This window comes from Rhinopithecus bieti, unplaced genomic scaffold, assembly GCF_001698545.2.
Source record: "Rhinopithecus bieti isolate Rb0 unplaced genomic scaffold, ASM169854v2 scaffold_4600, whole genome shotgun sequence".
NCBI classification, from domain to species: Eukaryota; Metazoa; Chordata; class Mammalia; order Primates; family Cercopithecidae; genus Rhinopithecus; species Rhinopithecus bieti.
The window spans coordinates 2028188-2040031 of record NW_016804545.1 but is presented as its reverse complement, the minus strand read 5'-3'; the positions used below and the strand labels follow the sequence as shown (position 1 = coordinate 2040031).

The following is an 11844-nucleotide window of genomic DNA, read 5'->3' as shown; positions in this document are numbered from 1 at the left end:
AAAAAAAAAAAAAAAAAAAGGAAGAAAGATGGTCTCCATTGCTCAGGCTGGAGTCCAATGGTGTGGTCATAGCTCACTGCAACCTCAAACTCCTGTGCTCAAGCAGTCCTCCCACCTCAGCCTCCTGGGTAGGTGGGACCACAGGGATATGCCACCACTCCTGGCTAATTTTTTAATTTTTTTTTTTTTTTGAGACGGAGTCTTGCTCTGTCACCAAGGCTGGATTGCAGTGGCACGGTCTTGGCTCACTGCAAGCTCCGCCTCCTGGGTTCACGCCATTCTCCTGCCTCAGCCTCCCGAGTAGCTGGGACTACAGGCACCTCCCACCACGCCTGGCTAATTTTTTGTATTTTTGGTAGAGACGGGGTTTCACCATTTTAGTCAGGATGGTCTCGGTCTCCTGGCCTCGTGATCCGCCCACCTTGGCCTCCCAAAGTGCTGGGATTACAGGTGTAAGCCACCGTGCTCAGCCTAATTTTTTAAATTTTTTTTTAGAGATAGGATCTAACTATGTTGCCCAGGCTGGCATGGTTTTTTAGAGGGGTTTCTTACGTCATGGTTTCTTAGAGGGGTTTATATTTATAATATTTAGAAGTTATCCTAAATAATACTATGAATATGTATATATAAATAGTACATTTATCATTGAGTTGAGGTTTTTTTAACCTCTCTTTTGAATAGTTTTCTTTTTTAATTAAAACTCTCAATTTCCTAATAAAATGTTGGACTTCCATTTCCATCTATTGACTTTCCATGAATTATTATTTTAAAAACAATAATATATTGATCCAAGAATGTCTAGGGAAAATGTTCTAGAATCTCCACTGTCCAATAACAGCCACCAGCCACAGGTGGCTCTCTGAGCACTTGAAACGTAGCTAGTATGCTAGAGAGATCGATTTTTCATATAGTTTTAAATAGCTGCATGTGGCTCATGACCATCATATGGGACAGTGCGGGTCCAGAGATTAATTATCATATTTATAGTTATTTTGACTAACAGAAACTCCCGATTTTAACAAATGCTATTAGACTCTTAAGTACAAATTCCACCCCCCACTTCTTTTAAGAGACAGGGGTCTCCTTCTGTTGCCCAGGCTGGAGTGCAGTGATGTAATCATAGCTAACTACAGCCTCGAACTCCTGGGCTTCAAGGGATCTTCCCACCTCAGCATCCCCAGCAGCTGAGACTACAGGTGCACACCACCACACCTGGCTAGAAATAGAATTTTTAATTCATGCCTTTCTAGATGAGTGTTCATATTTCTTTCTCTTTCCCATAGGCTGGAATGACACTTACTTACGACCCAACCACAGCTGCTATACAGAACGGGTATGTCATTAAGATAAATCCATAATGGCTTGAGGGAAAATGAAAATGTGAAGGTGGAAAATATTAGACATTTGTTCCATGAATTATTCTATTTAAAGGATTACTTAATAAAGGCTTTTGTGTTTGTTCTAGATTTTATCCTTCACCATACAGTATTGCTACAAACCGAATGATCACTCAAACTTCTATTACACCCTATATTGCATCTCCTGTATCTGCCTACCAGGTTTGTACCTTTAGGATTCGTCAGCAGTATAACCACTTGTGGACCATGAATCTCTGCTACATTTTTATGTGTCTTAAAATTTTGAGCATTTATGAAATTTGAGTCAAATATTATGCAGCTTGGATACCCAATTTAGTATGAGCTGCTTTGTATTTGGCAGGATGATTTATTATGTATAGGAGAATGTAAAGCAAAGGAAAATGGTTGTCAGTGGTCAGTCCTTGGAATCATAGCATTTTGGAATTGGAATGAACCCAAACACTTCCTTCACCAAGGAGCCCTGCTTTTGGACACCATGTTTCCCAAAAATGGAAACTTAAGATAATTGCCATTAGATGTAATACAAAGTAGGTGTGTACCCTTGCTTTTGTTATTCATCAGCAGGAACTGATAAAAGAACAAGTAAACATGGTAATACACAAAGATGTGTCTCTAGTAGGTAGCATTAAGTGAGCAATGCAGCTGACATTTGAGGCAAAAATATAAAAGCAAAAATGGGACTTCCTGTTTAGGTTATTGCATGGGAGGCTTTACCTTAAAAGAAATTCCCAACTTAGAAACAAAAACTCTTGAAGTGCCTTGTATTTCAAGATTTGATTTGATTTGAATGCAAAGGTAGCTCCTGTCTGCCATGAAGCCATGCATTTCTCCTCCTGTGTCAGAAAACCTCTAACAGGGTTACTGCCTGGGCCCAAGATAGGAAGGAACCTTATAATGGAGTTCAGTTGCAGACATGTGGGAACAGAGTTTCCTTTTGTTGACCGTCGGGGTCCTGTGTGACTAAATTTTGTGTATTATTGATTTTAAACAATTAGATATTGTAGTCCTAATTTCTGGGGTTAGGGAACTACAATATGTAATCTAATAGTTGTGTTATTTTAACTTCTATAAGCCTCAGTTTCCTCATCTTTAAAATGGGGATAATAATAGTTCCTATCTCATAGTCTTGAGAGAATTATAAAAACCAAATGAGACTGTATAAAGAGCCCAGCCGAGGACCTCGCATATCATTATCACTCAGTTAATGTTAGCTGTGATTATTATTAATATGCAGGATTAGGTGGCTGATAATAAGGGTATATTAGTTATACTTTTAAATAATGAATTGGCCAAAATAAGCAATGTCATGTAACTAATTCTGTCTAAAAACATAAAAATGGTTTTGAATAATGGAAGTAATTAGGTGCACTAAAACTGAAGGTTGACATTATCATGCACTAAAACTGAAGGTTGACATTATCATTCACAGTCTCCTAAGCTTCTAAGCTCTTACAGCCTCCTTTCCCTGAGTTATCACTCATTTTCTTTTCTTTATTCTCTCTGGATTATTATGTTACTTATTCTGATGCTTCATTCTGCTGGGTGTAGTATTGACTAATTTAATGCTGCTTTAGTTGTTTTGGATTTAGGATTCCTATCCTTTCCTTGACTGTATAAGACTCCGTGAGATTTGCTCTAGTGCACTTCCCTAATAAACAGTTCCTGTGCCTGGCATGAAAAGGTAGTCTTTCTTAACTGTCTGAACTTGGAAACCTCTGTCATTTATATGTTACTAAAAATAGGGGCAAGTGTAAGTTATTCTTAGGCAAATGAAAGATTATAAGTATTAATTTGAATTTATGTTGCTATAGATACTACAGCTATTAACACATTTCTCCAACACCTCTTTTTCCCTCTTTAATATAAAACCAGTGTGCATTTTGGCCACAGAACCATTTTGTACAATAAAAATTAGGAGATCAGTGTCAGTAATAGATTTGATATAGCTAACTGGAAACAACATATTTCAAAGGCCTTATTTCCTCTCCTGGGCATTCTGCATTTCTCTAAGATACATAGGAATTTCATTGTATTGCCTGACACTCAGTGCCATAGCCTCTAAGACTGATTTTTAACTCCATAAATTCAGGGCCTAGTAGGGTCAGTGGATGAGCTTTAAGTCGTCTGTGACTCCTTAAGTTGTTTGCAAAATGTTGCTTGTGTATGTGCAATTAAGTGGGGAAAAATGTTCTATTTCCCTAATTAGGTTTTCAGAGGGCTCCATGACCCTAAAGAGGTTAAGAACCAATAGTAAAGAGTTTACAAAACATTATTATTCCCATTTTATAATTAGAAAATTGAGGAATAGAAATTGACAGCAGCTGATTTGCTGCTTAAGAAAGAAAATTAGATGTCATACCTCCTTAATCATGTAATGCTATAAGCTATTAGATTATTAAGACCACTGAAGCATATAAAAAATGGGGGCATCTGGCCCAAATTAGGGTCTATAGGGAGTTGTTTGCCTTCCCATCATATATCCAGTGAGGGCCCTGCACTCGTGTTGGAGTGGGCCTTTCTCCACTAAACCACCATAAGCTTATGCAATTGGATTTGAGAAATTGGCAGCTGCAAGAAACCACCAACCCCAATGGGGAAAGGCTACAGTCCAGATAACTGAAATGTTAACAAGGCAGAAGCACTTAACTTTGGTCTGCCTTAGGTGGCAAAGGAAACCAGAGAAAACAAGTATCGGGGCTCTGCTATCAAGGTAAATCACAATACATTCTTCCCCCATGACTCTTCCCCATATCCTCTCTGTTGAACCTCTGAAGTTAACAATAGGGGATAAAATGCAGGAGGGTTTTGTTGTTAAGAATTGGAAACTGAAACTTACTATAAAATTACATAGACTCTGGAAAGCTCTGGGCATCAAGAAATGGGCTGATACGTTTTTCTTTTGAGTGGCAGACTACACATGGTTTCTTTCCTGCCACAAAACCTGACTCTCACATCTTTATTTCTCAATTCAGAGGGTCTACTGTGTGGATGCCCATTTGACTGTAGATGTCAAAATCTAGTTCTGAAGTTTAATTTCCTTAATATGAATTTCAGATTTTTATTTTCTGCACTAACTAGAAATTGTTGACCACAATACAAGATTTCTAAAACTAATGTCCTAGGTACCAAAGAGAAATTGAATTTTGTTATTTGTATTAAATAAGCACATACTTTAAGGGTTAACTTCTAATAAGATGTGCTGGAATTAATCGTCATTCATGTGTAATTCTAAAGCACCTAGTTCATACCTTGATTGTTAACACTTTTCACTCTTTATTTGAGTTGTTTCTGTGTTTATCTCCCTTGCATAAATAGTAAATTTCTTGGGGTGGGGCCCATGTCTTTTCGCCTTTTCTCTTTGTTGCCTGATACTCAACAATTACTTCTTGAGTGGGCAAATAGAAATTGTTTCTAAATAATCATTTAATCCTATTCAGAGTGACCAGTTTGCCAAGAATTCTAACTGCCTTAATCTTTTTAATCATTGATAGTATTGTTTCCTTGTTTTCTTTCTGTAGCTTTTTAACATGATTAAAAGAGTTCTAAAGAAATAGGTAAGCTTTACAATGAAAATCAATATTTCTTTCAAAATCCTCCCTTTTCTAGGTGCAAAGTCCTTCTTGGATGCAACCTCAACCATATATTCTACAGCACCCTGTAAGTTTTTCATCTTAATGACTTTGTATTTTACAAGTAAGTTATGTGTATATTCTCTCTGGGTTAAAACCATTTGCCAAGGGTGGTATAGGATTTGGGAAATTTTAAACATGGAATACGAGAGTGTACAAATTCATTATAAAACTTCTTCTCATCCTTGTCATAAAATAACTTGGTAGAAGATATTAAGTTAAATTTTCTATAAGAACTTAAAATATATCATATTTGAGGCAGGGCACCATTTTCTTATTCATACCAGCTCTTTAGAGCTCACTCAATTGAGGGGCTACATTTTTAATAGTACTTGGGATAAAACTGCTCTCATTTGTTACATTCTGTTTAATGCAGATACAAAGTTCAAAACCAAGATAAGATTTTCATCAGTGTTACTTAGCCTTTCTATGGAGATTATAAATACTAAAGTGGTAGGACATTATTTGGTAAATAACAAATGTGATTTCTTAATCACGTGAGCATTCATATATGTCCCTTTTTTTATTGAGTGAGTTATACTTTACCTTATTATATAGTGTATTTCATGTGTTTTTCAAAGACATATAAGATCTAGTTTGTGGAATATCTAGTTTGTGGAAGAAGGGTTTGAAAATTGAAAAATACATATGGAGAACAAAGTTACAATAAGGCTAAGGATGTCCAACACAGTTACCTGCATGTTCACATGAGAAAATCACAAATTTGGCTCTAAGCTTTCTAGTAACTGATGCAAAATTGGAATCCTGGTAAGCAATATGGTTCACAATATGTGTAAAATAAAAACAGATTTGGTTGCTTAGAAGAAGAACTCTATTCTTGGCCTTATGTTCAGACAGCAATTTGTCTTGGGATACCTTTTAAAGTGGATACTGCAACGTAAGACCATGTGTATGAAATAGCAATCCAGGGATAACAGGTTCTGAATGAGAAATTGCTGAGATGACCTTTAAGAAGCAGATAAAGCATGTTTAGGTGATGACATAGGAGAGGCGCTTTCTGATATATGTATATGTTTTGTGTTATATATGCACATACATATAGATCTATACATGTGCACATACATAGACACATCTTCAAACCCACACTTATTATGTACATGTGTACATAATATACGTAATATACATGCACTGATCCACACATGCCCATAGCAATCTATGTCCCTGATACTCCATGCTACCCTATTTTGGAATCCTTGGAAATCAACCTACTTTGAATTTGAGGACTTCCTATTACAGATGGTGCCAATGAATGAGAAAAAAGAGCAGGAAGCTCCTCCACCATCTTCTAGGCTTCTGAGTCATTTCCGTGTTACCACATGCTTTTTGATGATGCATGTTAAAAAAAAAAAAATTCTAACAGAATGTATTAAGGACAAACATTATCTCTGACCCACATCTATATCTTTTTTCTTTTTGGCAACATTTGAGAAAAAGACTGCACGTATCTGAGCTTAACATCTTTGAGGAGACGTTAGGAATATACGCAGAAGGTTGCTATCTGAGGATTCATTACCTTTCCCCACCCAGCTTTAAACTGCCTGATTTAAACCAGAATTAAAGTGCCTGTACACCTAACTGTGTCCTAGATTGTCTATCTAATTATCAATAAATAACAGTTGTATTTAAGGGATGCCAGGTACAGTGATACCAAAACATATGTTAGTAGTTACAGAGCATGTCAGAATACTCAGATAATGAGGTGATTGCAAAAGTCCAAAAATAAAGAGTTCATTAAATTTTGGTTTATACAATCAATGTAACCATTAAAAAATGATAATAATGATAGTTTTTCCATAAGCTAGGTTAATGGTTAGAATAGAATGCTAAGTTAAGAGCACAAACCTAGGATATGAAATTGTTGATGCGCTCTGATTGAACCTGTACAGAAACACACAGAGGCTAGGATCTGGCAGTAGTACCCTGACATTGCTAACAGTGGTTGTATTAGACTGGCTGAGTTAGAAGCGATTTTTTTTCCTCCTATTTTCTTGAATATATTTAATGTGATTTTAATGACCAACATTTTTTCAAATGAAATAAAAGAATCTGGACTTAGATTATTATTCATATCTTAATTGTCTTCCCTCACAGGCACCAAAATGTAAGTTAAAGTTCTGAGAAACACTGAGTGAATGAAGAAATGTGCTCTCAATCCTAACAACCTGATATTGAACCAAACGATTATCTGGATAGAACATTGTTAAACAAAATACTGTACTGATCTTATTAAATATAATACATTGTTTTGTGACTGGAGAAAACATCAACTGCCTTTTTTTTCCAGTATTTTTTTTTTTAAGAAAGCATTTTGTAACCCTAGGCAGGCAGTGATAATCAGTTTGTTTTTCCTATGATAGCTCCTCCTGCTGGACTAGCTTGCTTCCACTTACAGGAAGTGAAGGGAAAGGGAGGGAAAGGAGGGACCAGTGGCTTTAATACAGGGATTGTTGTGAAGTGAATGCCAAAATATCATTTCCCCTAATGCTCTTACAAAACTCTCAGGAAGAGCAATTTAGAAGATTTTTAGGAAACTGTTTATGATGCCATTTGCAAGATTGAGGGAGGTTGTTTTTGCTTCACATTCTTAAACAAACCAAGGTATTTCCTTTGCAAAAGGTAATTACAGGATCTTGACTCTTGCCTCAGTTTGTCTAATTTTACTCTTGTGTCCAACTCCCCAGGGTGCCGTGTTAACTCCCTCAATGGAGCACACCATGTCACTACAGCCCGCATCGATGATCAGCCCTCTGGCCCAGCAGATGAGTCATCTGTCACTAGGCAGCACCGGAACAGTAGGTGGCAAATTAATATCATGTGTCTCTGTAAACAGAGGAGGGTAAATTAATGCGGCCTGTATCTTCCCTATCAAATGACAGGCTCTATGATAACAGATTATGTCTAATCTCCTCTCTTCCCTCCACATAACCTTCCATAAAGTAAATACTCAGCTATTTCTTGATTAATTGATGAACTGAAAGTCTATTCTCTGGGTATCTCTCCTTTACAAGAATATAGCACCCACACCTGGCCACATCTAGCCTTTTATGACTATTGTCATTTATGTAACTAGTACCACTGTCCCTGTGGCAGTGTCATGAAGCAAAAGACAAAGTAACAAAAGATGGTAAAAGGAGGAAATTATTTCTCGCTTATTTCTTCTTTTATGGAGTTTGGGAGCATTGAATCATGATCTTAATATTGAAATATTTCACCAAAGTCCAGGGGACTCCTTTGGGTAATGAGGTTGAGCTGGCACCAGATCAGCTTCCAGGTTTGATGCTTAGCATTTTGCTGGTAAGATGGCTAAAGGATTTTAATTTAGCCTGTATCCTGTAGTGGCGTAAAAGAACAAAGGGTGGTGCGTTTTCCCCTCATGTATTCAAACCCCGCAGCCATTTCTTGTGAAGGCTAAGCCAGGGCCACACATATCCAATGAGATTGACTAGAAATTTCTCCTGCCTTTGGGAAAGAATGATGGTCAGTGTCAGAAAAGCCGGGCTCTGCTGCCTAATGCAGTGACCTGTTAGAGGTCTAATAAGTCATTTACCCCTGTGGATGGGCTCCACCTGTAGAAACAATACTAGGTACTAGTTTAGGGGGCTACTAGAAAATAATGAGGTCCTTTGAGGAGAGATCTTCTAAAATCACACATTAATGATACTGAATTCTTGAGAGTGACAAACTTTTTTATCTTCCCCCATGATAAACTTTTTTATCTTCACTTTATTAGCAAATCCAAAGAAACGTGGGATTTTTAGTTTAGCAGATTCAAAAAGTAGAAAACAGTTTGCCTTCCATATGACATATTTATATGCACTATTTAAGCTTTGAGGTAGCCCATTTAAATTTCTTCTTTGAGATTTCCAAATACATTATATCCATCTCATAATTCCCGTAAGTACTCCAGATTTTTCAGTTTACCATTGCCTATTCTGATCTCATTCTTCTTTCTAGTACATGCCTGCAACATCAGCTATGCAAGGAGCCTACTTGCCACAGTATGCACACATGCAGACGACAGCGGTTCCTGTTGAGGTTGGTAGAGACCATCCAGTGACCATTCTGGCTATAAGTAGTTTCAGAAATGGGTAAATTAAACTCAGAAAAATCTACCAGATTTTCAAATATTTGGATAAAGAATTGCGTTTAGCCAGATGTGGTAGATCATGCCTGTAAGTCCAACATTTTGGAAGGCTGAGGAGGGAGGATTGCTTGTGGTCAGGAGTTAGAGACCAGCCTGGGCAACACAGCGAGATCCCATCTCTACAAAAAATAAAATTGTTTTAAAATTGGCCAGACATGGTGGCATGGACCTGTAGTCCCAGCTACTCAGGAGTATGAGGCAGAAAGAAACCTTGAGCCTTGGAGTTTGCGACTGCAGTGAGCTATGATCATGACAAATTAGGGTAACAACATCCAGGCCACACCTCTAAGACTCCCAGAAATATTTTCTAAGCTTATAGTGTCTTTCATACGCATCGGAGGTTCTGTCTTGTCTCTTATAAAACGATACTACAGACAAATTAAGATAAATCTGGAGTTTGCAGTCCCAGTACTAAAGATCATATCCATGATAATTAATAATGATGAAAAGAAATCAGTTGTAGTTAAGATACTTAGTGGAAAAGAGAAAGCTGTTTTGAAACTGCTCCAGGGATGAAGAAGAAACCATACCTGTTTTTACAGAGGCTGTTAGTATGGCTAGATAACTGTTCTTGTTATGGAAGATACTGATATGGAAGAAAGAAGTCTAGCATTTAAATTACGGTTAAAGAGAAAAACGTAGCATTTTCCTGCTAAATATCCTTAAAATTTCAAGGAAATGTATCAATCGAGTTGATCTTGCCCATTAGGCAGATCCCAAAGGTTCCAGTTCCAGGAAAGGATCGTAGGACTCTGGCCTGTTGGTGGAGGTGGTGGTGGTGGTAGTGGTGATAGTAGTAGCAGTAGTAGCAGTAGTAGTATAGTAGCAGTAGTTGTTGGAGGTGGTGGTAGTAGTATTTTACTTCTGTTTGTGCAGTTACTGACAACCACAATTACCAGAGCCTACAATTCCTTATCTTCAGTCTGAAACTCAAAAAGAAATCTGAAAATAAAAATTATCTTTCTAACTACTTTAGCATAAAACCTGACCTATCACAAAACCCAACTTGAACTGAGATGAGACAAAATCTTGATCCCACTTAACTGTGCTGCTTCATTCATGGCTTCCAGTGTAGAACTATTACTATGTTTGCTTATGAGGTGCTGCCCTAGACCCTACTGGAGGCATTATATGATATACAGCATATGCATACCACATTTCAGATTATAAAATCTGAAAATACTGAATTCCAAATCACATCTGTCCCCAGGGGATAAAAGGGTAAGAGATTTGTTTGATACACTGTAGCTTGATAAAAATAGGAAAGTCATAAACATTTGGATGGGAGGTGCTTTGGGTCTGTTAGACATGCCAGCTGCTTAGGGAAATGATGAACCTTGAAAGCTCTGCATGACGTGAAGAAATTTACTTTAAAGAGTAACTGGTTTTAAGGGACTGTTGGATTCAGTCAGACCTAAGTAGCAGAACTGAGGTTTTTTCACTAACGTGTCTCATCCATTCTGCTTTGTTTGTTGTAGGAGGCAAGTGGTCAACAGCAGGTGGCTGTGGAGACATCTAATGACCATTCTCCATATACCTTTCAACCCAATAAGTAACTGTGAGGTATGAGGGAAGGGTCTCTGTAACTGGGGGGCTCAAGCTATGGGGCTTTTTTTTAAATCAAAATGGTGATTGAGATAACTCAGATTTTATCATGCTGCTTTAATGATGGCCCAGGCATCCAGTCTTGTTGAAATATTACAATGAGTGATTTTATGAATTTAAGATTAATCATTTTGTCTAAAAAGAATGCTTTATACTAAAGCCAAATGTATAACTACTCTCCCCACTAAAAAGAAAAAAATAAAAATCTGTAACATCAGAGAACACCAAGTACCAAAATTGTCCTATAATACAGTATCCTATATTACTTTAATACTCAGAAACCAGAGGACCCATAGCATAAGATGTTGCTTAATCTAGCATTACAAGTTTAGCAACATCTTGATTATGAATTTAGATAAATGTCAATATCCTTAGATTGAAAGATTGTATTTCCAGCTCTCACTTGAACCACAAATTTCAAAACTTTTCACTTTACCATGCAGACTGTAATAAAACAGCTGTGTAGAACTTAGAATACCCTGGTTTCTGGATTGCCCTGGTGATAATAGTATTTTTGATTTCATAAAGTCACTCTTTAGAAACCCACATGAATTTGGCTCTAAATTAAATAAAGTATTTTGCAAGTCCTGGATGTGACAGGCATTGAAAGTAACCATCAGTTCCAGAGTTTGCATGTTTCAGTCTACCACCAGTGAGGAGCATAGTCTTTTTCAAACACGTATCTCTTTAAAACAAGAAACAGATTACAAAGCTCTGTAGTGTATCACACCAAATCTACAAAAGCATTTGTCTTTTATTTTTCTCTTCCAGATGTATAGAAAGGTGTTCTTACATGAAGAAGGGTGTGAAGGCTGAACAATCATGGATTTTTCTGATCAATTGTGCTTTAGGAAATTATTGACAGTTTTGCACAGGTTCTTGAAAACGTTATTTATAATGAAATCAACTAAAACTATTTTTGCTATAAGTTCTATAAGGTGCATAAAACCCTTAAATTCATCTAGTAGCTGTTCCCCCGAACAGGTTTATTTTAGTAAAAAAACAAAAACAAAAAACAAAAACAAAAGATTTTTATCAAATGTTATGATGCAAAAAAAAAAAAAAA

At 36.9% G+C, this 11844-nt stretch overlaps 1 protein-coding gene across 1 annotated transcript in view; it reads left to right on the top strand.

Moving 5' to 3' along the window:
* The window catches only part of RBMS1 (RNA binding motif single stranded interacting protein 1), a 219945-nt gene extending 208101 nt beyond the window's left edge, over positions 1-11844 (top strand). Inside the window, exons 8-15 of the mRNA XM_017869142.1 lie at positions 1284-1333; positions 1466-1559; positions 4042-4089; positions 4986-5036; positions 7711-7821; positions 8984-9064; positions 10652-10736; positions 11550-11844. Coding sequence (XP_017724631.1) covers positions 1284-1333; positions 1466-1559; positions 4042-4089; positions 4986-5036; positions 7711-7821; positions 8984-9064; positions 10652-10729 — 513 coding nt within the window. The 3' untranslated portion in view covers positions 10730-10736; positions 11550-11844. The remainder of the gene's footprint in view (positions 1-1283; positions 1334-1465; positions 1560-4041; positions 4090-4985; positions 5037-7710; positions 7822-8983; positions 9065-10651; positions 10737-11549) is intronic.